Genomic DNA, 22941 nt, shown 5'->3' with positions numbered 1-22941 from the left:
GGGCTATCCCAGTCTGGGGAATGGTATGGAACAAAACCACTTCCTCCCAACCACCCAAGAAGGGGGAGGCCCTTAGTGTTTGAAGATGGCACAGAAAGGAGCCCTTATCTTCAACATCTCTCCCTCTCACCAAGCCCCTGGGGCATGAGAATTACATACCCAAAGTAAAAAGGGTTCTGATGTGCGCTGGCTGAAGGACTTCATGGAAGATCACCACAGAGCCCAGCTGGCCCTCTAGAGAGGTAGGGCTGCCCCACTCGGTGTCCTGGCTCCCAGCCAGAGTGCTGCTCACTCCTCCCTCCCGTGAGGGCCCCATCATATTGGCACTGGGGCCCCACGAAGACATGCTGGCCGGGAAGGACTGAGATCGAGAGAGGGATGGGTGGGCAGAGAATGGCAGCTGTGGCGGATACGCTGGGCTAGGGAAGATGGGTGGGCCCGTGATGGTTGTAGTGGTTCGTTGGCCAGCCAAGCCAATGCAACAGGAAGAAAAGGACTATGAAAGAAGACAGACACAAACATGAAGAGAGAGGACATCAGAGATGGGTGAGGGCTGGCGTCTCTGTACAGACCCAACCCCACCTCAAGCTCATAGGATCATGGGCTTTTAGAACTGAAAAGGACCTTAGTGACTATCTAGTCCAACCCCATTATTTTACAGAGGAGGAAACTGAGGCCCACAGAGTAGAAGTGACTTGCTCAGGGTCAAACAGGTAATAGGTAACAGAGCTGGAATCTGAGCTCATGTTCTCTGATTCCAAATTCAGTACTTTTCCTTCTATACCACACTGGCCAGCAAAAGAAATAAAAGGGAAAATGGGAGAGAAAAAAAACCTTTTTTTTCCCTTCAGATTTATTTCTGGTTTAAAAAATTTAGGAATACAGATTAAAAAAATATAAACCCTTTGCATACACACAAAACAGAGAGAAATATTTCTAGATCTTTCAGTTCTGACTTCTATGATTCTATGAACTCTAAATATACCAAAATGGGTCATGTTATAAACAGTTGTCCTTAACACATTTAATTGTTCTCATACTAACAGAATGACTTTAGATTTGAAAAGGTTTGAGCATTATACGTATATTTCAAATTTTCCCACAAAACTTTTGATTTTCAAAATTTCTGGAAATCTGCTTCTAGACTTTCAAGGCCTGTGTCTTTCTTACCTAAATTATATATCGTCCCCCAATCCCCATCTGAATGAGTCTCCTGGTGCTTAGCATAGTCCTCTGTATACCATAAGTGGTTAATTAATGTTTGCTGGGATAAATGGATGGCTAGATTTCTGGGTCCCCCCCACCTTCTCTTTAGAGAAGGGCCTTGGTGAGGCTGGTAGTGACCATAATTCTCGGCGGGCCATGCTTCTTAGTGTGCTGGAACTGTTGGGAGTACGCAAGCCAGGATATAGAGTCTTAGGAGTCTTAGGTCCTTCACTTTGAGACACAAAGTGTACGGGATGGGGAGTAAGAAGCAGACTGATCTGTCTTCACCAGCTATCCTGAGCCTCTTATGGATGTCCCTCCCTCTGGGGACAAGTCAGTAGAAGAGAAGCAGGGGATAAGAACAATAAAATGTTTGTGTGTCTATAACACATTAGCTCTTATAAAGCATTTTCCTCACAATTGGAGGTATTGACTATTATCCCCATTTGAGATACAAAGAAACTAAGTCCCAGTGAAGAGAAATGACTCTTCCAAGATCACACAGCTATTTAGTACCCAAGACAAATCTGGAACCCAGGTCTTCTGACGCCCAGGTCCATATTCTTTCCGCTATACCAGTGGTTATCAAAATGTATCTTTGGGGGTCTCCAAACCCTTTCAGGAGGTCTGTGAGGTCAAAACTATTTTCATAAGGCAATTTCTGATACAGTAAAGGTTTATAGATATATATTCCACATAAACAAAAGCTCTTTGGTGGGGAGGGAATCCTTAGTAATTTTTGTATAAAGGATAAAGTATAAAGTGGTCCTGATGCCAAAAAGTTTAAGAACTTCTAAACTATGTCATGCTGCCTCTGCCTATGAAGAAGAAAGACAGGGATCAGAAATTCTGCTGGGATATCTCCTGGCAATGGCTACAGTGTCTAGGTAATGGAGGGTGGGTAGCAGCCTGTAGGCCCAGGTAGAGCCGGAGGTACTGGGGTCAGTGCTAAGGGAGGCAAAGGGGACTGAAGATATTTGCAGCCCCTAGGGAACTCCCAACATACATCTACAACTGGAAAACCCCATGGTTTTCCAGCCCACGGAAAACCAGCTTGAGGGAAGGGACACCCCTAGGACCTTGCTTTGGCCACTATCTATGTGATACAGGGCACAGGGCACAGGGCCAGGCACAGGTGGCCATCTAAGAGATCTGCAGTCTAGCCCTGGCTCTGTCACCTGTTTGCTGTGGACCAGTCACAACCTCATGGGCCTCAGCTTCCTTCTGGGTAAAAATGAGTGGGTTACATGCCGAATTTATTATATACTTAAAAAAAGAAGCTATACATAACAGAGATTCATAATTTTATGTATAATTCTCTTTTTCTGTTCCACTATGTATATGGAAATGCTAATTTTATTTGGCGTTTGTCAAGTTCAGAATTAAAATTATTTTTTAAATTTTTTTTTTTTTGGTGAGGCAACTGGGGTTAAGTGACTTGCCCAGAGTTACACAGCTCATGAGTGTTATGTATCTGAGGCCAGATTTGAATTCTGGCCCTGACTCCAGGGCCAGTACTCTATCCACTGTGCAACCTAGCTGCCCCTAGAATATAAATTTTTTAAAAAAATTATAGAAGCAAGTTGAACTACAGCAGCAATTCTCAAAACATTTTGGGGGTCAGCAACCTTTTACACACTTAAAAATTATTGAGGACCCCAGATAATTTTTGTTGTAGGTTATATCTCTAAATATTTACCACATTAGAAGTTGAAATATCTTGGTATTACTATGAAAATAGCATGACTGTCTGGTGTATGTAGTATCTGAAGACAGGCTTCTAGAAGAAAGATCTGCCCCCTCTCTCTTCACACCTCCTGCTGCACCCTTTACTCTTTGGAAGTTCAAAGGGGCATCTCCCTTCATGATCCATTAGGAGAAGGGGCCAACAAGGAGTACATTGTCCAGTTCCCCCACCCAACACTCACCTCATTGAGGGAAGGGCAGCGGAGCGGGGCTGTCTTCAGCAGCTGCCCATCAGCATAGATGTATAGCAAATTTTGGCTGAAGGGTCTGCGTCCCGGAACATGGATAATGGCAACACTGTGCTGAAAGGAGAACCCTTTCCATCAGATTCCTTGTGTTCTGTTTTTGGGAAGCAGGAGGTTTTCAGGGCAGGGCCACAACTCCTGATTCTACCAAGTCCCCACCCTGCCACCTGTTCAAGGATGCCTTGTATCCTGTCCCTGGGCCTTTGTCTCTCCCATCTGAAAAAGGAGGTGAATGGTCATGGGATCTTCCTCAGCAGACGAGGGTTCTCCAAGGTTGGGGAAGCCATGCATCATCCTTTGACCTTATTCTCCACAGCACCTAGTACAGGGCTGGGTACTTAGCAAGTACTGATGTCCCCATGGTGGAGGAAAGGTCACTGGTTCTTAGTCCTGAATGACCTTGTCTCTTTTCCTCTCTGTGACTTATTTACAAAATGACAGGATTTGGATTAAATTGCTGTTGAATTTAGAGATGGAAAGAGCCATTAAAGTTATCTAGCTTCTTACCTTCATCTAACAAAAAAGGAAACTGAATCTTGGAAAGGTTAAGATAACCTATGTGGGCAGTAAATGCTATTCCACCCAATTCAAGCAACTGTTAAGCACCTACTATGTGCCGGGGACACACAGACAAAAGAGAATGCCTGGCCCTGCTCTCAATGAAGTTACATTCTATTGGGTAAGCGTAGAGCTGTGACTTCCAGCCCAATGACCTCGTCTCTCAGGTCACCTTCAGTGCTGACATCCTATGGCTGATATATAACAGATCACTTTTACATAGTACTTTAAAGTTTTTAAAATGATTTTCTCATTATAACCCTTCAAAGTTAGAGGGTCGAATATTAATGTCTTTGTTTTACAGAAGAGTAAACAGAAATTCAGACTTCTCAAGGTGACTTGTGAAGGTCACACAGCTGCTGAGTGTCAGAATCTAAACACAAGTATACCGACTTCAAGATTGGGGTTCTTTCCATTCCTCCACATTATGATTTCCAATTTCACTGAGTAGTTTGTCAAGATTGCTTACAGAGATAGGCTGGGGAAAGGTAGAGAGAGGGCAGGAAGGAAGAGGCAGAGGGAAAGTGAGGCGAGGGGCAGAAGCGCCTAGGATATAAAACTCCACCTTTTCCACCTCCCAGTACACCCTTGCTCACCCAGGCAGAGTCGTTGAAGGGGAACTCGGGAAGCGACACCGTCATATATTCCTTCCTGGTGCACACAGCTACCACCAGCATTCCGGCAGGTGTGAAGAAGGCCTCAAAGCCTGTACCACTGGGTGTGAAAAAGCTGGGCCGGGTACAGCCCCCACCATGGGCTGTTGTCACCTTCCCTTCCCAGACAGAGCAAGCAGGGGAGGTGGCCCCTGTGGACACCACTGCCTTGAGGCACTGGTTTATCCAAGGCAACAGTGCCAATGCCCTCCCACTCATCACCCGCCAGCCTACATGCCACCCAAGCACATAATTATATTCCCCTATCTACCACCCTGAATCTAATTCTACAAACACTTATTATACGCCTCCTAAGTGTAGGGCACTGTGTTTAGCACTGGGGAAGCCAAAAAGATGGAAGAAGACACAGTTTCTGTCAAATGATGATAGGATTTGGAGCTGCGGAGGACTGTAGGGATCATTTAGTCCAACCTTTTTATTTTCCAGAGGGAGAAACTGAGGTCCAGAGAGTAGAAGGGATTTACTCAAAGTCACACTTGTAGTAAGTAGCAGTTGGGATTCAAATTCAGATCCTATGACTCGACAGTGTTAGGGCAATGAGCTCTGGATTTGGAGGTGAAAACATGGTTTTTAATCTCATCTCTGTTACTTCCTAGTGATGTGGCCTTGGGCAAGTCACTTCTCTCTGGGACTCCCTCTGTGCCTCTGAGATATCTTCCAGCTCTAAATATTAGGAAACACATTCAGTATGGCTCTAGATTCCCTGATCCTCTGAGTCTGCCCTGACTGCTGCAAGTCCTAAGAACACCTTCCCCCTCCTCCTCCTCCTCCTCTTCTTCCTCTCACGGGGCACAGATCACTGCCATCCAGTCACATCCCACCAATTCCCCCCTTACCTGTAGAGCTGCTTCCTCTTGAGCTGTGGGGGGCCAGCAGGGTGGAACACGGGGAATCCTCCTCTTTGGAGGCTGGGGGTGGGTGGCTCCTGGTGAAGGCAGAGCCAGGCATGGAAGGAGAAGGCAGGCCCCGGCCATCGCTGGATAGAAGGCACCATAATGCCTGCCATGCTGGGCGTCAGGTCAAAGTAGCGTAGGGCCCGCTCCGGCCCCTTCTGACGGGCCATTCCTGACAGAGCCCGGATCACAGCAGCAGTGTAGGGGTGGGCACCCTTGCCTGGCTCTGTCCAGAGCAGGCGGAAGAGGCTCCTCAGCTCCGCTGGCCGCAGGGAGACGCCCCCCAGGGATTGCAGGAGTTCCAGGAGGTGTTCTGCAGCTTGGCGTTTCAGAGCTGGCTCTGTCCCCAGAGCTTCCAACAGGTAGCTTACCAGGCCCGCTTTCACACACGTGGTGCGGCTGAGAGGGCCCCCGTCACACAGGAGTCGGAGCCTCTCTGAAAGGTACACCTGGAGGTCACTAGAGGGCAGGACTGGAAGCCACTGGGCCAGAATCAACAGAGGCTGCTCATTCCGAATGGGGAGGGGTGGGCAGGCACTGTGGTCCCCCTCCACAGCCTGTCAGGGTAGGGGAAAAAACAGTGAATCCCAGAGCAGTAGAGTGGAAAAGACACTGTGGACCAGGAGTCCAAAGATGCAGACTCAAATACTGTATCTGCCACTTTTTAGCTACATGATTTTGGGATATATACATATATATATATATACATATATATATATATATTATATATATATATATATATATACACACACACACACACACACACACACCACACACACACATACACACACATACATATATATATATATATAGACACACACATACATACATATACATATATATATATAGACACACACACATACATACATATACATATATATATATATATAGACACACACACATACACACACATACATACATATATATATATGGATTCTCATCTGTAGAAAGAAGACGCTGGACCTCATGGTCTATAAGGTCCTTTCCAGCATGGACATTCACCAATTCTTACATTTTTGCCTCTGATCCTCATGCTAGTCTTTCTTTTTTCCCTTTCTTTTTCTTTTTCTTTTTTTTGGCTAGGCAATGGGGTTAAGTGACTTGTCCAGAGTCACACAACTAGTAAGTGTTATGTGTCTGAGGATGGATTTGAACTCAGGTCCTCCTGAATCCAGAGCCGGTGCCCTATCCACTGCACCACTTCGCTGCCTCCTCATGCCAGTCTTGCAAAACCGCTAAGCCACCTGGGGATGGCAGTGGGAATTTAATTTGTTTGGATTTCAGTACATTTTACTTGATTAATCTGGAGAGCATGTTACAAAAGAAAGGGAGGTGTGTCACGAGCCTGCAGGAAGAGTGTCACAATTCTTCCAGCATTTAGAGGGAGGCATAAGGAATGAGAGTTGAGTAGTCACAAAGTCAGGTCAGTCACAAAATTAGAGCTTGGGGATACTGTTAACCTTGTAAGATGGGCAGAGCAGCTGAGCTGGGGAGGAGAAGACAGTGGTAACAGCTACCAGCCTGTCTCCTTCTTTGATGTCACTTGCAACTAGTACGTGAATGGAGAGAGAGAGAAGCTTGGCGGCCATTTGGAAGCCAGATCTCAACACAGTGACTAATAGAGCGCTGCAGCATCTGATAGTGTTAGAAGGGGAAGAGAGGAGACAGTAGAAAAAGGAAGAAAGAAGACAGCTGAATGGCTGTGGAGATCATGTGTTCTTGAGACTTTTGCCCAGCCATGAGTGCTATTGTTGGGGTGATGGGTGAGGAGGAAGGGAAATGGGTCTTGTATGCCAGGCCAAGCTGTTGAGCTACCTGAGGTCTTAGACAGAGATAGCGATCAACTAATCAATCAACAGTCATTTATCAGGCACTGTGCTATGCATGGAGGATAGAGCTAGCCAAAAGACGTATGCATATATTGATTTTTTTTTTGCTTTTTTTTGGTGAGGCAATCAGTGTTAAATGACTTGCCCAGGGTCACACAGCTAGCATATATGATTAAAAAAAAATCTTGTATTGATTTGTTGTATGTATACCAAATATACAACAAATCAATACAAGATAATTTTTTTTTTTTGGCAGAGCAGCAGGTGGGGAGGCACTGGCAGCTAGGAGAAATAAGAAAAGGCTTCATTTAGAAGATGATGCTAAGCCTTGAAGTGAGAAGGCATTCGGGGACAATCTACCCAAAGGCAAAGAGATGGAAAATGGTGCTTCATAATTTTTGTTGTTGTTATTCGGTCATTTCAGTCATGTCTGACTCTTTGTGACCCCATTCGGGATATACTGGAGTGGTTTGCCATTTCCTTCTTTTGGGGGGCGGGGCTAGGCAATGGGGTTAAGTAACTCCCACAGGGTCACACAGGTAGTAAGTGTCCTATGTCTGAGGCTGGATTTGAACTCAGGTCCTCCTGAATCCAGGGCCGGTGCTCTATCCACTGCGCCGCCTACCTGCCCCCCCCATTTCCTCCTTCAGATCATTTTACAGATGAGGAAATTGAGGCAAACAGGGTTAAGCAACTTGGCCAGGGTCACACAGCTACTAAGTGTCTGAGGCCAGATTTGAACTCAGGAAGATGAGTCTTCCTGACTCCAGGTCCAGCACTCTGTCTGTTGTGCCCAATAATAATAACAGCTAACATTCATATAGAGCTTAATATGTGCCAGGAACTTTATAATTATCATTTCATTTGATCTTTATAATAATCCTGGGAGGCAAGTACTTTTATTTTCCTCATTTTACAGATGAAGAAACTGAGGCAAGCAGGGCTAAGTGACTTGCCTAGGGTCACCTAGATACTAAATGCCTGACACCAGATTTGAACTTTCATCTTCCTGTCTCAAGGCTTGGAGCTCTTGAGAAATAGCAAAAAGGCTAGTTTAGCTAGACCAGAGTGTGAGGCTGTAATGGAAGGTTTGGGGGCAGGTTTTGAAGGGTCACCAGAATTTATTTAGTAGGGACCTGACACAGACCGGTGCTTAAAGAAAATCCCCCTGGTAGCTGGATTAGAATGGGGAGAGACTGGAAGTGAGGAAACAGATTTAGAAGGCTATTACAATAGTCCAAGCCAGCGTGTGGTTGGTGGTTGTGACTTGAAAGAAGGAGAGAGGGGCAGCTAGGCGGTGCAGTGGATAGAGCACCAGCCCTGGGTTCAAATCCAGCCTCAGACATAACACTTACTGGCTGTGTGACCCTGGGCAAATCACTTAACCCCATTGCCTAACCTTGGCCCCCTCCCCCCCCAAAAAAAAAGAAAGAAAGGAGAGAGAGAGAGACGAAAAATGTTGTGAAAGGAGAAATGACAAGATTTGGCAACTGATTAGATGAGGATGGGGTAAGTGAGAAAGAGAAGTCAAGGATGGCACTGAGGTCAGAAAACCAGATGACTGGTAGTATAGTGGTGACCTTAACCAAAACAGCTAAGTCAGATTCCTATCCCTCTCCAAAAGCCTGATTCAAATGCCACTTCTTCCAGGAAAGCTTCTTGGATTCCACCTGGATGGTAATGATGACACACCATAGATCCTTCTGATGCACTAATCTACTATTATATGTCATATTTATTTTTGTCTCTTGTCTCCCTACTAGATTATAAGCTTCACAAAGATAGGGATTGTGTCTTATCTAAATTTTATGTCCCCTCCAGGACAGGACTCTGAATACAGTCTGTTTTTTAAATGAATGAATAAGATCCCTTCCCCCTCTGACTTTGTATAATCTAAGGTGCTTTTCAGCTCCGATGGTCTATCAAGCTATGATTAGTAGAGCTATGAATAGAAAGACCAGTGGAGAAGCCTGTAGTAGTATCTCACCATGGAACCAAATTCCCTCAATTCAAAAGACCAAGTTTATTAGCCTGATGTTATTTGACAAGTAAAACTTTCTTATTAATAGGATCACAGACTTAAGATTTGGAAGGGACCTTGGAAGTTATCAAGTCCAGCCTCCTTGTTTTACAGATGAGGAAACTTAGGTCAATATAGGTAAAGTGGCTTCTGCAAGGTCACACAGGCAGACAGTAGCAGAGTCAGAATTCCAAACCAGATCTCTGGAGTCCCAGTCCAGTGCTTGCTTGACTAAACCCTAAAACCATACTGAAAACAAAACCAGCCTCGTTAAAATCCACATGAATCCTCCATTCAGGCTGCTAACATTTTCCAGGTGAAGAAACTGGGGCCCAGGGATGGTAATTAATTTGCTTATGTCACAAAGTAAATTATATGACACCACACACTAGGATTCCTGGGTTTCAGTCTCAATTCTGCCACTATATACATATACATATATACATGTATACATATGTATATGTGTATGTACTATATATGTGTGTATAGATACAATATATACATATATAAAATCTTAATGCAATTTTAACTTATTAAAAGCTTTTGGGAAACCCTGGATAGGAGGTGCTAAATAAACACTAATCAAATGAATGAATTAATGAAAGAAAAATGAATGAATGGACAGTTGAATGAAGAAACAAATGCTCCTCACTATACCATGCAGTCTCTAAGGAAGGAAAGACAGAGACGCAGAGACATAAATTGCATAATTTCTAGATGCCAGCCATTGCATGTAACTACTCCCACCTACCCCATCTTGTCAAAATTCTGCATGTGTGCCCCATTTGGGATACAAATAGAGTTCAGGGAATGATGAAAATTGGACAAGACAAGGGAGCTCAGATTAACCTTAGAAACAGATTTACAAAACTGACCAGTCAATGTCTTTATATCCACTAAGCCAAATGATGGATAACAGAAATTTCATCATTCCCCCGTCCTTTCCCCTACTCCCATTTTCTTACCATGTTGAGCAATTCCTGGAGGAGCCTTCTAGTGGGAGGACCCTGGCTCTTCAGAACCTCATACAAATGGGAATAGCCGATTCTCTCCTTAAACACTTCCTGAAGGAACAATTTATACAATAATATTATAAAGAAAAACAACTTTGAAAGAACTCTTTCAAATTCTTTGAGAACTCTGATTAATGCAATAACCAACCATAATTCCAGAGGACCAAAGATGATGCATGCTACCCATCTCTGGGCAGAGAGGAGATGCACTCAAGATGCAAGATCATGCATATATTTTTGGACTTGGCCAACATGGGAATTTGTTTTGCTTGACTATAAGTATTTGTTTTTGTTTTTGTTTTTTAGTTTGTTTAATTGGAGGACAGAAGAGGAACAGAAAATTAAATGCTTGTTAACAGGAAAAAAAATCATTTAAGAAAACTTTCTAAAAACATCTCCTGTAGTGGGAAAGAGCATTTAGGGCCATGCTGGTTGAATATTAATAATTACAATAATGATAGCAGCTCTCATTCCCATAGCACTTTGAGGCATTTTATTTACAAACTGGTGAGGTAGATGACTATTATGATCCCCATTTTGAAAACAAAGAAACTGAAGCCCCAAAGTGGGGAATGCCTTGACCAAGATCACACACAGTTAGGAAGTGCAGAGACCGGGACACAAACTCATTTCCTGATTTTTCATCCAGTATTCTTTCTAATACTCCCTATTGCTGCCTACAGCCCAAGCTCAAAAGCTCTCTGCTTCTATTAGGCTGGTCTTCTCCCCATCCCCCAAATTCCAGGCTTATTCCTAATTCACACTCAACGTTCTCCATTGCCTACAATGCCTATCTCTCCACTCTACCAAGTAACCAAATCCTATCCTGTCCTTCAAAGGCCCTGGTCACAGAATCACAGAATTTGAGAATCTGCTCAATACAATGACCACAATTCCAGAGGGCTGATGCGACTCACCTCTTGACAGAGGGGTGATGGACACTGGGCAAAGAATAAGACATTTTTTTCTTTTTTGGACATAGCCAATGCAGGAATTTGTTTTGCTAAAGTACTAAGCATTTTTGCAAATGTTCTGTCTCCCCCCACTCCCAATGGTTAAATGGTAAAGTGGGAGATTGAAAATAGATTTTTGTTAACCCCCCAAAATTTTTTTTTAAAAAGAATGAGAGTTGGAAGAAACCTCAGTGGTCATCTAGTTAAGCTCATATATAAAAGAAAACCCACTATAACATAACCTGACAAGTACTTGTCCAGACTCTGAGACTTGAGGACCTCAAAAAAGGGGGAAACAAGCAAATCTTGAGCAAGCCATTCTACTTTTGGCCAGCTTTAATTCTTAGGAAGACTCATGGTTTGTAATGACCTTTGAGACCAGTCTGACTCTTTTAACCTTCACTGACTACCTGGTCTTCTCATCCATTACATGTTCTGACCTTTACTATCTGAATGTACCCCATTTCTGGGCTAAGGTCCTAGATCTTTAGCTCTGTTTACACCCCTTTTAGATACTTGTTCTCTTGACACAGGGACATCTGAGCAAATAGAGAAGAGCTCAAAGAAACAACTATTCTTTTGACAGAATCAGCACTGTCCACACCCTTCTATTCTCTGTGCCCAAGATTTCAAGTGGCTTACAACACAGCCTGGCACACAAGACCCTCTAGGTGTACACAAAACATACAGATAAGGAAAGCCATATAGGACCACCGGAAAGAACTCCTGTGTTGGTCTTTTCTGACATCAAGAGGTCTCAACTATTTCTCTTCCTCCTGTCAACACAGTCAGCCTCATAGTAACAGTATAAAAGTATAAAGCTAGTGGAACATTAGCACAACCTCAGAGTAGGAAAAAGGTCAGTGATTTCTTTACGGATATTGATAGCAATTGCTTCCTTGTAAGCCCCAAAGCTAAGCTGCTTTGCCTCCCCAATTGTGCTAACATTTTTTCTCATATCTCTGTCCTATCCTGTACTCTCAGTCCTTCCTTATTGCTCTGCGCTCCACTTCTTCACCATGCAGCCATAGCCTACTACAGCCACCCCACTCTTGCTCCTCACCCAGCAGCTGCAGGAAGCATCCCAAGATGTCGCTTATGCCTTATCCTGCCCAACAGGGCCCTACCTTGGCAGATGGAGAGTTGCTCATGATGGAAGTAAGCACCCTAACAGCATGGACGGCAATGGCATCAGTGTCTTTGTCCAGCACCTTCAGGGTAAGGAAGAGGAGTGAGGCTGTAAAGGATTAAGGGCTCACACAGTTCTTTGCTCCCTCCTTATCCAGGCACTCAGTCCCCAGGGTCTACAGTCTTTGGGGGATTGGGAGGTTATGAAGTGGATGGGGATGAGGGATTCCCCTAAGGGATGACAGAGGTACTCCATTCTGAGAACTCTTTCCCAGGGGGAGAGAACACTAAAGTCCAACGTCTATCTCCTCATTCTGTCCTAGTCATCTCAGATCATCAGCCAGTCCCAGAAGGAGACAGCTGGTCCTCTGTGGATCCAAAGCATTCTTTTGCTCAGTGCTGACTGAAGAGGTCTGGTATCCATGGGATGGGGCAGCCACGACCCAGAGAACCTTGATGCGGAAGCCCATGCCAGGAGCAATCATTGGACTGAAATGGAGAGATAGGACCAGGTGCTTGGGTAGTAATCCCGGAATTTTTGGTGCCACAGTGCATGCTCAGTGACCAATTCCCACCAGGATTCAGAACACGCAGGCAATTAAATACCAGGAGAACATGGGGGAACTTGCTGGTTGGCTGAGTGGGAGAGTAGAGACTCATCCCCTGAGCCTTTGATTTCAGGAAGGGTTCTGCCTCTCTCTACCCCCAAGACTTCTGTTTAGTCCCCATTTCTCTGGACTTGTGTCTTCCCCTTCAACACCCTCCCTTACACCCCTCTCCCTCCTGCCCAACATGTGCTGATCTTATCTACAATTAAGGAAGCATGTGAATAGATTCCTAAGTTCCCTCCACCGATTCTAAGCAAACAGGGGAATAGGGAGGTAGGGGAGGAGAGAGAAATGGAGATACTGAATTTGGTGAGAAGTGGGGAGCTCTCATTATCATGACCCTCAGCCCAATCTTGAGAAACTTCTTGGATGCTGCCTTGCTATGGGAAAAGAGCCCAATTAAGAGTCCAATGCTACTACTTCATTTAATAATGAGTTCACTTATTCCCTCCTTCTGGTTAACCCTTCTCTGAGGATAATGATATCTTGCAACCAAAGGGATCTAGATTCTCCAGACTCACAGGAATTTGGAGATGAAGGGGCCTTAACAAGAACACAATTTAAAACCAAACCCCTCACTTTACAGGGGAGGAAACTGAGGCCCAGACAGGGGAAGTGACTTGCCTAATATCAAACTTAATAATTGGCAAACCTGGATTTGAATCTAGTTTGTGGCCACTGATGAGCACCCATCTCCCACAGTGTCTTCTCTGACAGTGAAAGATTCCTATCTCTCAGACAAAGGTACTTCTCTCCTGAATACCAGGAGGAGGGGGCAATAGCAAAGGGTCAGATGGCTTCATCAGTAGGGCCAAACAGATTGATCAGATTTGTACTATTTGGCCCCAGAGCGAAATACTAGGAGTAAAAGGGGAGAAGTTGCAGAAAGGCAGATTTGTTTGTTTTGTTTTGGCTAGGCAATGGGGTTAAATGACTTGCCCAGGGTCACACAGCTAGTAAGTGTCAAGTATCTGAAGCCAGATTTGCACTCAGGTCCTCTTGACTCCAGGGCCAGTGCTCTATTCACTGTGCCACCTACCTGCCCCCAGAAAGGCAGATTTGGGCTCAATATGAGGAAAAAGTTGCTAAGAATTTAAGTAGTCACATAGGGAAATGGGCAGCCTGTTGAAGAAATGAGCTCCCTCTCACCAAAGGAGACTTATTGGGAATGCTGTGAAAGTGATTCTTGCTCAGAGGTTAGACTGGATGCCCATGGAGGGCCCTTCTAGCTCTGAAATTCCATGATCCACCAACCTGAGAGGCTTCTGAGCCCAGGAGCCAGTTCCTGTGAATGTACGACTTGGAGTTGGGGTTAGAACACAATTGGAGTTGGGGACATGAAGGAAGGTTAACAGGGAAAGGATCAGGCAGAGAGAGGATCAGGGGAACCTGGAAGGAAAACCAGCTTCATTCACCACCATGCATGGCCAGGACATACCACCAGCCACCACTGGACCCACACTGGGGATGCCAGCACTGGTAATTCCCCATCCCAAGGGCCATGAGAAAATCTTGTGTTGGAAGAGGTTAAGGGCTTTCCCTTGAGCTTTAATACTGACCCACCACCCTCAACTTGGGGACATTTCATCCTGTCCTTTCTTGCTAACAATCTAATCTGAAGTACCCTCAGCCCCAGCAGGGCCCCATGGGGACAAGTGAACTTGACGCTCAGTCTAGTAGCCACCACAGGACCTCACCTGTCCTCAAAGGAAGGCAGCACTAGGCTTGAGTGTGTGTGTGTAAAAATTTAAGGTGCACATATAGGCTCTGTCATTTCTCCCTAATAACAAGAATAGCTCACATTTAGAGAACACTTTATACTTCATAGTCCTGTGAGGTTGCTGGCACAAGTATTATTTCTGTTTTATACATAAATAGGAAACCTGAGGCACAAAGGTGAAGTGACTTGTGTGATAAAGTCACCCAGCTAGAAAATGCTGGAGGTGGGACTTGAACAGAGGTCCCCTCACACTGAGTTCAGGCCTCATTCCACTACACTATACTTGTTCTCTTAATACGTATGTTACCCATGAGTGGAAGGGATTAGATAATCCAAAGCAAGGGCTAATCAAAAATCTGCTACTCTATCAGGTCTGGGGATGCATGACGGGATACTTCTGCATGTGTTCTCAACAGGTCTTATTCTCACTGACATGCTCAGTTTTTCCTCCACTGAAGTCCTCGTCCAGTGCCTTACAGTGGCATGGGGGGCTACGCCAATGGAATCTAAGCCCCACCAAGCTGGAGGGGCTCCAAGCATGAAACTGACAAGGGACTGTGAAGGGCTCATCATGATGAGTTCAAAGAGGTGGCTTAGGACCCCCCTGTCCCCCCACCCCGGCTACCAGGGGACTGGTTTGGGTTTTGCTTTAAAGCAACTACAACTCCTAAAACTTCTACGCTGTGCAGGGACTGAATCTGTGCCAGCTTAGGGGAGAGCATCACTGCCAGCTTACCAGGGATCCAGAAAGTATGTATGATGGGCTTTATGGTGCTGAAGCACCTTGAGCAGACAATGGGAGAAAATATCCTGGCAGCACCAAAGGTGCCCCATGAGGCCAAGAAATAAGGGCAGGATTACAATGATACTGAAGGCAAAGAGCTCTTCTACATCAAGGGATCTGTGACTTTACCCAGGTAGGGATTTCATTCCACTGATCTAGAATATACATCCTCCATTCAGGAGCCTTCTTTTTTTTTTTTCTGCGAGGCAATTGGGGTTAAGTGACTTGCCCAGGGTCACATAGCTAATAAGTGTCAAGTGTCTGGTCTGAGACCGGATTTGAACTCAGGTCCTCCTGACTCCAGGGCCAGTGCTCTATCTACTGCGCCACCTAGCTGCCCCCATAGTAGCCTTATTATAGAACAGGTCTGCAATGACTTCTTGTGGTATCTGGCATAAAACACAGCCTCCTTAGTCTAGGATTTAAAGCCCTTTACAATCTAGCTCTCACCTATTTCTATCCTTTATTTCACATCATTTTCCTTTGCCACCTCTGTCGGTTTCCACTTGTGTCCTGCTCAGCCCCTGGGAACAGACGTGAGGGATTCGAACTCAGCCCTCATTCTGTATTCCTGGCAAAGAGGGCAGAGAACTGTGACCAACATGTAGCCTTCTCTGTTCGGCTGGGGGGGGGGGCGTGGAAAGCACAGGATTTGGAGGTGGGGGAACGGTGCTGGCATCTCCAGGTGGTCCCAAAGCTACCCCAGGAAGCCCAAACCAGCACATTAAGCGGTACCTTCTGAATATCGAGCTCGGTCAGTAACTGAGTGGCGAGATCGTTGGCCCCCTCTAGGGCCACTGGGCTTCTAGCCCGCAGGTAGAGCTAGCGGAAGGAGCAATAGGAGAATATGAAAAGAGGAGGAAAAGGAAAAGCAGGGTAGGGGATGGGAAGAAGGAGGTAAGGCAGAAAAAGGAGAAAGACAGAAAATGGGTTATAGCAGAAAACCCAACTGTTCATATTTTCTCCCTCATCAAATTTTCCTAGAATATGTAACCTGGATCTCTCCTTTGCCTCATTTGAAATCTGCCATGCATTATATTTATTTGTGTGTGTTGTATTCCTCCCAAGAAAATACAAACTCCTTAGGGACAGGGACTGTTATATTTCATCTTTATATCTCTGGTGCTGAGCTTAGCACCTTGTATATAGTATATGCTTAATTAATGTTTGCAGCAAAAAAAAAAATTGAAACTGAATACTGTGGAATTATAATGACCAAGCATGGCCCGAAAGAAGGGATATGAGAAGGCACCTTACCCTGATTCTTTACAAAGGGAGAAGGCTAGGGGTAGGAAGAACTGCACATGGTGTTTAACTATTTTGACACCCTGGTTAATTCTGTGAACTGTTTGTTCTTTTTTTTTTATTCTCTGTCATAGAGGACGGCTTTCTGGGGCGGGGGGGAAGTACATGAGATATGAAATGAGATACATGAGAGATGAAAGTGATGTCAAAACAAAAGAACAGCAGCCTATTATTTGAAAAGTAAATGTTTGTTGTGGTTGAATTGGCTTTAAGCTGTTAGCACAGCCACTGATTACTACTATCACCTCTCCTATGGCTTAGAGTAGCTGAGGTTCAGCCTGGCAGCAATGAACCGCATAGGGAGACACACATCTGGGCAGCACTAGTCCCAGCAGTTGCACTTAGGGGCAGCATGACCAGGTATATTTAAGGCAGAAGAAGGACCCTCACTGGTAGATTTAATTAGGCCAAACTTTATGCCATTCAGTGGTTTTAGCTGCTCACAGAGTGAAAACAAGACCCAGGTAAGCATGTGGGTCATGAGCAAGTCACCACTACGTTGTCTGGGTTTCAAAGGAAGCCATGATCCTGATGCATCTCCTCTCCAGTGGGCTAAGGGCAGGGAGGTGGGGGAGGGGTAGAGAAGTCCTTTCTCCAGGTATCTGGTATTCTGGGGCAGGACCTGGTACTGTTACAACATGTCAAGGGATCAGCTCTCCCATATCAGATGAGGCCATACTGTGATGGGAAGGCCTTTCCAAGACAGCTTTTTACGACATTTCTGATGCAGTTCTGGCTCTGAGATTCTGCCCTATGACCCCAAGGGTACACTGTGAGAATCTAAATGGAATAATTTCCACTGAGAAGCTAGCATTTAATAACACAAAGAACTTTTCAAACGTTATCTCATTTGATTCTCACAACCACCCTGGGAGGAAGGTGCCATCAGCCTTAATCCCTCCCCTCTGATCCTGTGCACTCTAAGGGTCCTGGTACTCACATCCCAGGGGGCAGAGGATAAGGCCGGGCAGGCAGCAGCACAGAGTTGAGAGGATATGCCCCCAAATTCTAGGAACCAATGTAAAGGGGGTGACAGGTAAAACCCTCAAAGGTTCAGAGCTGCGTATGTTCACAAGGGGCGGGTTGGGGAGAACCTGGAATCCAGAAGAAGCATGTTACCTTTATAATACTCCAGCTCACTAAGTGAGCTAAATCCTAATGATCCCAGGTGTGTGTGTGTGTGTTGTATTCTCTGCCTCTCTATCAGAACATATGCTCCTTGAGGGTAGGAACTGTTTTCATTTTTCTCTCTGAATCTCTGGAACCAACCGAGTACAGTGCATTACCCCTAGCAGTCACTTAATAAATGTCTGTCAAGTCGAGATCACAGTACAACTCTGTCATTTTGCAAATGAGAAAACTGAGATAGAATGCCTCACTTGAGGTCACACGGAAGGTAACTGGAGAACTGGAATTCAAACTCAAGACACAGGGGAGAGCAAAAAGGATGAAAGACAGGAGAGAAAGCTGGAGGAAAGCTGGGAAAAGGTAATACATCTAAGAGTGTGGTTCTACCCCTGACTTCCAAAGGGCTAGTCAGGGACCAGTCACGTAAGTCCATCTGTCTTTCCCTGCCCCCACCTACAGAACTGCAAAAGAGGGAAACAACACAGCATAGAAAAAAGGGATGAGAAGAGAAGGAAGAAGGCACAGCTGGCTCCCCATACAGGGACACTGCCAAGAGAAAGGGGCTGCAAGGAGTCAGGTAGGGAATTCCCAGATGCTGAACCCACCAAAATCCCCAAGCCCAGTGAAGTCACTGAGGTCAGCCCCTTGCCTTGAAGCAGACCAAGGCTTTGACCATCCCAAACGATGGTGCCCCCACCCAGAGTCCTCCAGCAAGAGAGCTCCCATCACCTGCCATGATCCTCCACGGATCCCACAGGGGAAGCTAAGGCAGGTGGGGGCTAAGGGTGGGAGCTTTGGGAAAGCCTCAAGCAGAAGGCACACATTTCTACCCCCTGGGCTGAGCCCAACACTGCACACCCTCACCCCTCCAAGTCAGGGCCCTACCTTGCTATTCTGAATGAGGCGTGTGATGTGTTCAAAGCAGTTGTTGCTAAGGAAGACAGCTTGGAGGACAGGGCGGTCAGCACAGTCCAGCATCTCTGAAATGGCATCTGGAAAGGGGCAGAGAGAAGAGGGAAAGAGGATAACAAAGACAGGATTAAAAAAAAATCTTACAGTCAAGACTATTAGGCTCAATCTAATGAGATGTTATTCAAATAAAGAAAAACAAAGTTCAACTTCACAAGTATAAGATGGTAGAGGTATGAGTATAAAGCAGTTTATCTGAAAAAGATCAGGAGGGTTCAGTGGCCCGCAAGCTCAGTATGATTCAACAATGTGTCACAGCAGATAAGGAAGTCACCGCAACCTTGGGCTGTGTTAAGACATGAATAGTAATCAGAACTAAAGAGGTGAATAATTCCGCCATCATCTGCTCCAGTTAGATCAAATCTATGTTCAGTTCTGGTCACCATGTTTTAAGAAGCACACTAAATAAGCTGGACAGAGTACAGCAACCTAACCCGGGATGGGGAAGACCCTTAAGTCTGTATGCAGACTTGAGATGTTTAGCCTGGAGAAAATCTGGGGGACAAAAGACAGCTGTCCTCCAGCATCTGAAGGGGTAGAGTGTGTTCCGATGATTATATTTGTTCTGTTTGGTCCAGAGGGCAGAACTGGAAGCTGCAAAGAGGTAAACTGAGATTTGAAGGAAAACCTTCTTAATAGGGTAATGTGTAGTGGGGTCAGTAATTGTGTATTTGTCATCTTAGACCACTCTAGCAAAGTGAGGAGATGCTCATCACCAGAAGGCTGGTGACCAGAGAGATGAATTTTTTGGCCCCAACTCATGGAGGGGTCTGGGGTAAGGCCTGGAAATGTGTTATGTTGGTAGAGGAAAGCCACACACAGATGAAGTCAGTTAAGTATTCAAATGTAAAACACAACTCTTCAAAAATTTATAAATGACATAAATGACTCTTTCTAAAATTGTGGCCAATCCCTGACCTAGACTATTTTTTTCTCATTGGCTTAGCGTCAACTCTCCCTTTTCTCCGCCTCCTTCCCATCTGGAAGATCAAAAAATTAAACCCAGTGCCTCACTGTCACCCCCAAAACTTCTACATGAGGCAGTGAAGGTAAGGGCTGAGGGGTAGATGCTAAATCAGGATCCAAAAAGATTTCAACAAGCTAGAACCTATTAAGATAAATGTGTATAAGGGTAAATATCAAGTCCTGCACCTGAATTAAAAAAAAAAAACAACCCTAAGTACAGGAAGGGGAAGATACGGTGGGACATCAGTTGCAGGGAGGCAGATTTTGGTTCAATATGAAGAAAATCTTGCTAATATTCAGAACTCTCCAAAAGTGGAATGGATTGCTCTGGGAAGTGGAGGGTCCTTATTCCCTGGAGGTCTTCCAATAGAAGTGGGATGACTGCTTCTCAGAAATATTGTAAAGAAGATTTCTGCTCAGGTATGAGCTGAACTACATGCCCTTTGTAGTCCCTCCCACCTCTGAGAATCTATGAAGACTTTGGGGTTCCAAAAGAGTCAAGGGAGTAGAAATAATGTTGGTCAGGGATCAGGAGATCTAGGTCCAAGACGCAGCTCGACCACTAACTCCCTAGCCACGTAGCCTAACCTCTCTGGGCTTTAGTGTCTAAGGCCCCAGTTGGATGGAGGAGAAACAGTCCAGGGGACTGTGGCTGGCTGGAGTTATGGCAGATCCAGTTTCACTGTTGCCTTTGCCTTAAGGTGGTGATACTGTGCCATTCAGGAAGTAAATGAGCGCCAGGCATTTCCCTCCCCATATCCCTTCCCCTAGGGAAAGGTTCTAGATTTTACATACCAAGCATGCTAACCCGGAGCATGATAAGGCCTTCTTCTCCACTAGTAGGGCTGGGGGTAGGACTACTGTCCTGAGTTGTGGTTGGGGGTCGATCTGTGTTGAGGACTCGGAAATAGCCTTCCAGAAGGGCCCGGAGCTCTGGGCCCCGCTGAGAGGCACCACTGGCATGGAGGAGGTGCACAGCTCCCACTAGTCCCTGAAGGGCCAACCGCAGGAGTTGAGGGTCCTGGGAGGGGCGCCCCAGCTGCGAAGCACCCCCAGAAGTCCCTCCACAGATGCTGGGGTGACAGCAGCCAGTGCATTCTCCTGGATTGGGGGAAGAGGCACAGAGATAGGGTATTAGACTCAGGACACAGAATGCACCTGTCTCCCAACCACCTACTGAACATACAGTACTCCAAGGTCTAGGGCTTCAGGGGTTAGAGAACTATTCCTATCATTCCTCCCTTCAATTAGCCTACTCTGTCCCCTCCCAGAGTGATCTCACACTCCTCTCTCTTCTCTTTTGGAACAGGTACAGGATAGAATGTAGGACTATAGGATTTAGAGCTACATGGGACAAAGAGCATTTAGCCCAAGATTCCTTAACCTTGGGTCCCTGGGCAAAAAAGATGAAGAATCTCCAACCCCTCATTTTACAGATGAGGAAACTGAAGCACAGAGAGATTTCCACAACTTGGTCAAGGCTACACAGGTAATATGTAGCAGAACAAGGATTCAAAACCAGGTCCTCTTAACTCGAAATGCCATGTTCATACCACCATGATGAATGACTCAAGATTGCCTCAAGGGCCCCCCACAGCTGTGCCCCATTTTAAGTAAAGTTTAGGAATGAAAATCAACCTTCACACAACAATAGATCCAGGACTGATTTTTCTGGTTAGAAAGAGGTATCTTAGCTCCCTGAGACCCTCAAACTAGGATAATTTAACCTCTCTCAGCCTCAGTTTCCTCATCTGTAACAGCCCCTACGTCACAGGGTTGTGCGCCTCAAATGTGGTAAAACATGCAAAGCGTGTAAACTATAAAATGCTAAAAAAAAATGCTAGCTACAATTATATTAGGATTCTATTTACAGATATTGTAAATATCCTGAGAAATCTCTCAGGGATTTCCCGACACCCTCTAGATCTTGGTTCTCACCCTATTCTGGACCTCTTCTATGTAGAGCAAGCCCTGCCCCTCTTAGGGAGTACCCGTTAGGGAAGAAGATGACCCTGGACTGCCCCCAAATTTCCTGCCTTGTATTCCAAAGGAGCCCTTGAGTCCTACTGTCCAGGGCTTAGGGAATATATCTGGGGGCTCCTTCTCATCTCCTTTAGGAGCTTCTAGGTGGGGAAAGGCAGGAGGACTCAACGGACCTCTTTCCATCAAGACCTTAATCCACCCAAAAACACAAGGTCACCAGGGTATAAAGTTAGACTGCCAGACCTGGAAGAGACCTCAGAACACAGACTTTCAGAGCTGGGAGGGACCTTAGTATACAGAACATCATAGCCAGGAAGGGAAGAAGAAAGGAAGGAAGGAAGGAAGGAAGGAAGGAAGGAAGGAAGGAAGGAAGGAAGGAAGGAAGGAAGGAAGGGAGGGAGGGAGGGAGGGAGAAGGGAGGGAGGGAGGGAGGGAGGAAAGAAAAAGCATTTTTAGGGCTTACTATGAGCCAGGTAGGCACTTAGAAACTTAGAACAATGAACACAGAATGTCAGTCCTGGAAGGGATTTCTGAATACAGAAGGTCAGAGCTAGGAAGAAACTTAGAATATAGAATGTCAGAGAACAGAGAATGACACTTAAACACAAAATGTCAGAACTCAAATCTTAGAACATGAAAATGGTAGGGCTACAAGGCACCTTAGAGATCCCACTCATTTTATTGAGAAGGAAACTGAGGCAGAAAGAGGATAAATGACTTGCCTAAAGATACAAGACTAGATATAGGCCTAGAAGCCAGCCCAACGCTGCCTCTTAGACAGCTTTCAAAGCCTATATCCCCCTGGAGAGAAGCCTCAAACACCAGGCTATTTAAAAAAAAAATCTTTCTGGCCTCCTATGATGCCCTAAAACCAATTCCCTTAGGTGACTTCAACATCAGTTCCTCAAACTCCTAACCCTTGACCAAGATTCCACTCTCTCCTCCACTCCCGTCCCAACCCCATCCAGCCGAACCTTTCCACCAGTGATGATGGCTCCAAAGAGGTGGATGACCCGAAGCTGCAGGATCGGGGGAAGAAGATCAACATCGTGAAGGCTCTCTATGGGCAGGAGAGAGAAAAGAGAGTCAGATTCAGGGGCTAGGAAGGGCTGAGACAAAAGCCTGGGGCGAGATACCTCAGGTACGTCAAAGAGACAAATGGTCTTTCTTCTCTGTGTGTTGAGAAATGTCTCTGCCTCTCCTTTTCTAACCT

At 45.5% G+C, this 22941-nt stretch overlaps 1 protein-coding gene across 1 annotated transcript in view; it reads right to left on the bottom strand.

Moving 5' to 3' along the window:
• NBEAL2 (neurobeachin like 2) overlaps positions 1–22941 on the bottom strand; it is a 102023-nt gene that overhangs the window by 57225 nt on the left and 21857 nt on the right. The window contains 11 exon segments of the mRNA XM_078152446.1: positions 160–496; positions 3135–3254; positions 4352–4484; positions 5266–5879; positions 10137–10235; positions 12265–12348; positions 16113–16199; positions 18696–18802; positions 20541–20777; positions 20780–20846; positions 22703–22788. Coding sequence (XP_078008572.1) covers positions 160–496; positions 3135–3254; positions 4352–4484; positions 5266–5879; positions 10137–10235; positions 12265–12348; positions 16113–16199; positions 18696–18802; positions 20541–20777; positions 20780–20846; positions 22703–22788 — 1971 coding nt within the window.

This window comes from Phascolarctos cinereus, unplaced genomic scaffold (genome assembly GCF_003287225.1).
Source record: "Phascolarctos cinereus isolate Bilbo 61053 unplaced genomic scaffold, phaCin_HiC Scaffold_4;HRSCAF=312, whole genome shotgun sequence".
Lineage (NCBI taxonomy): Eukaryota > Metazoa > Chordata > Mammalia > Diprotodontia > Phascolarctidae > Phascolarctos > Phascolarctos cinereus.
Note: the sequence above shows the minus strand (reverse complement) of the source record. Positions and strands in the feature narration are given on the sequence as shown.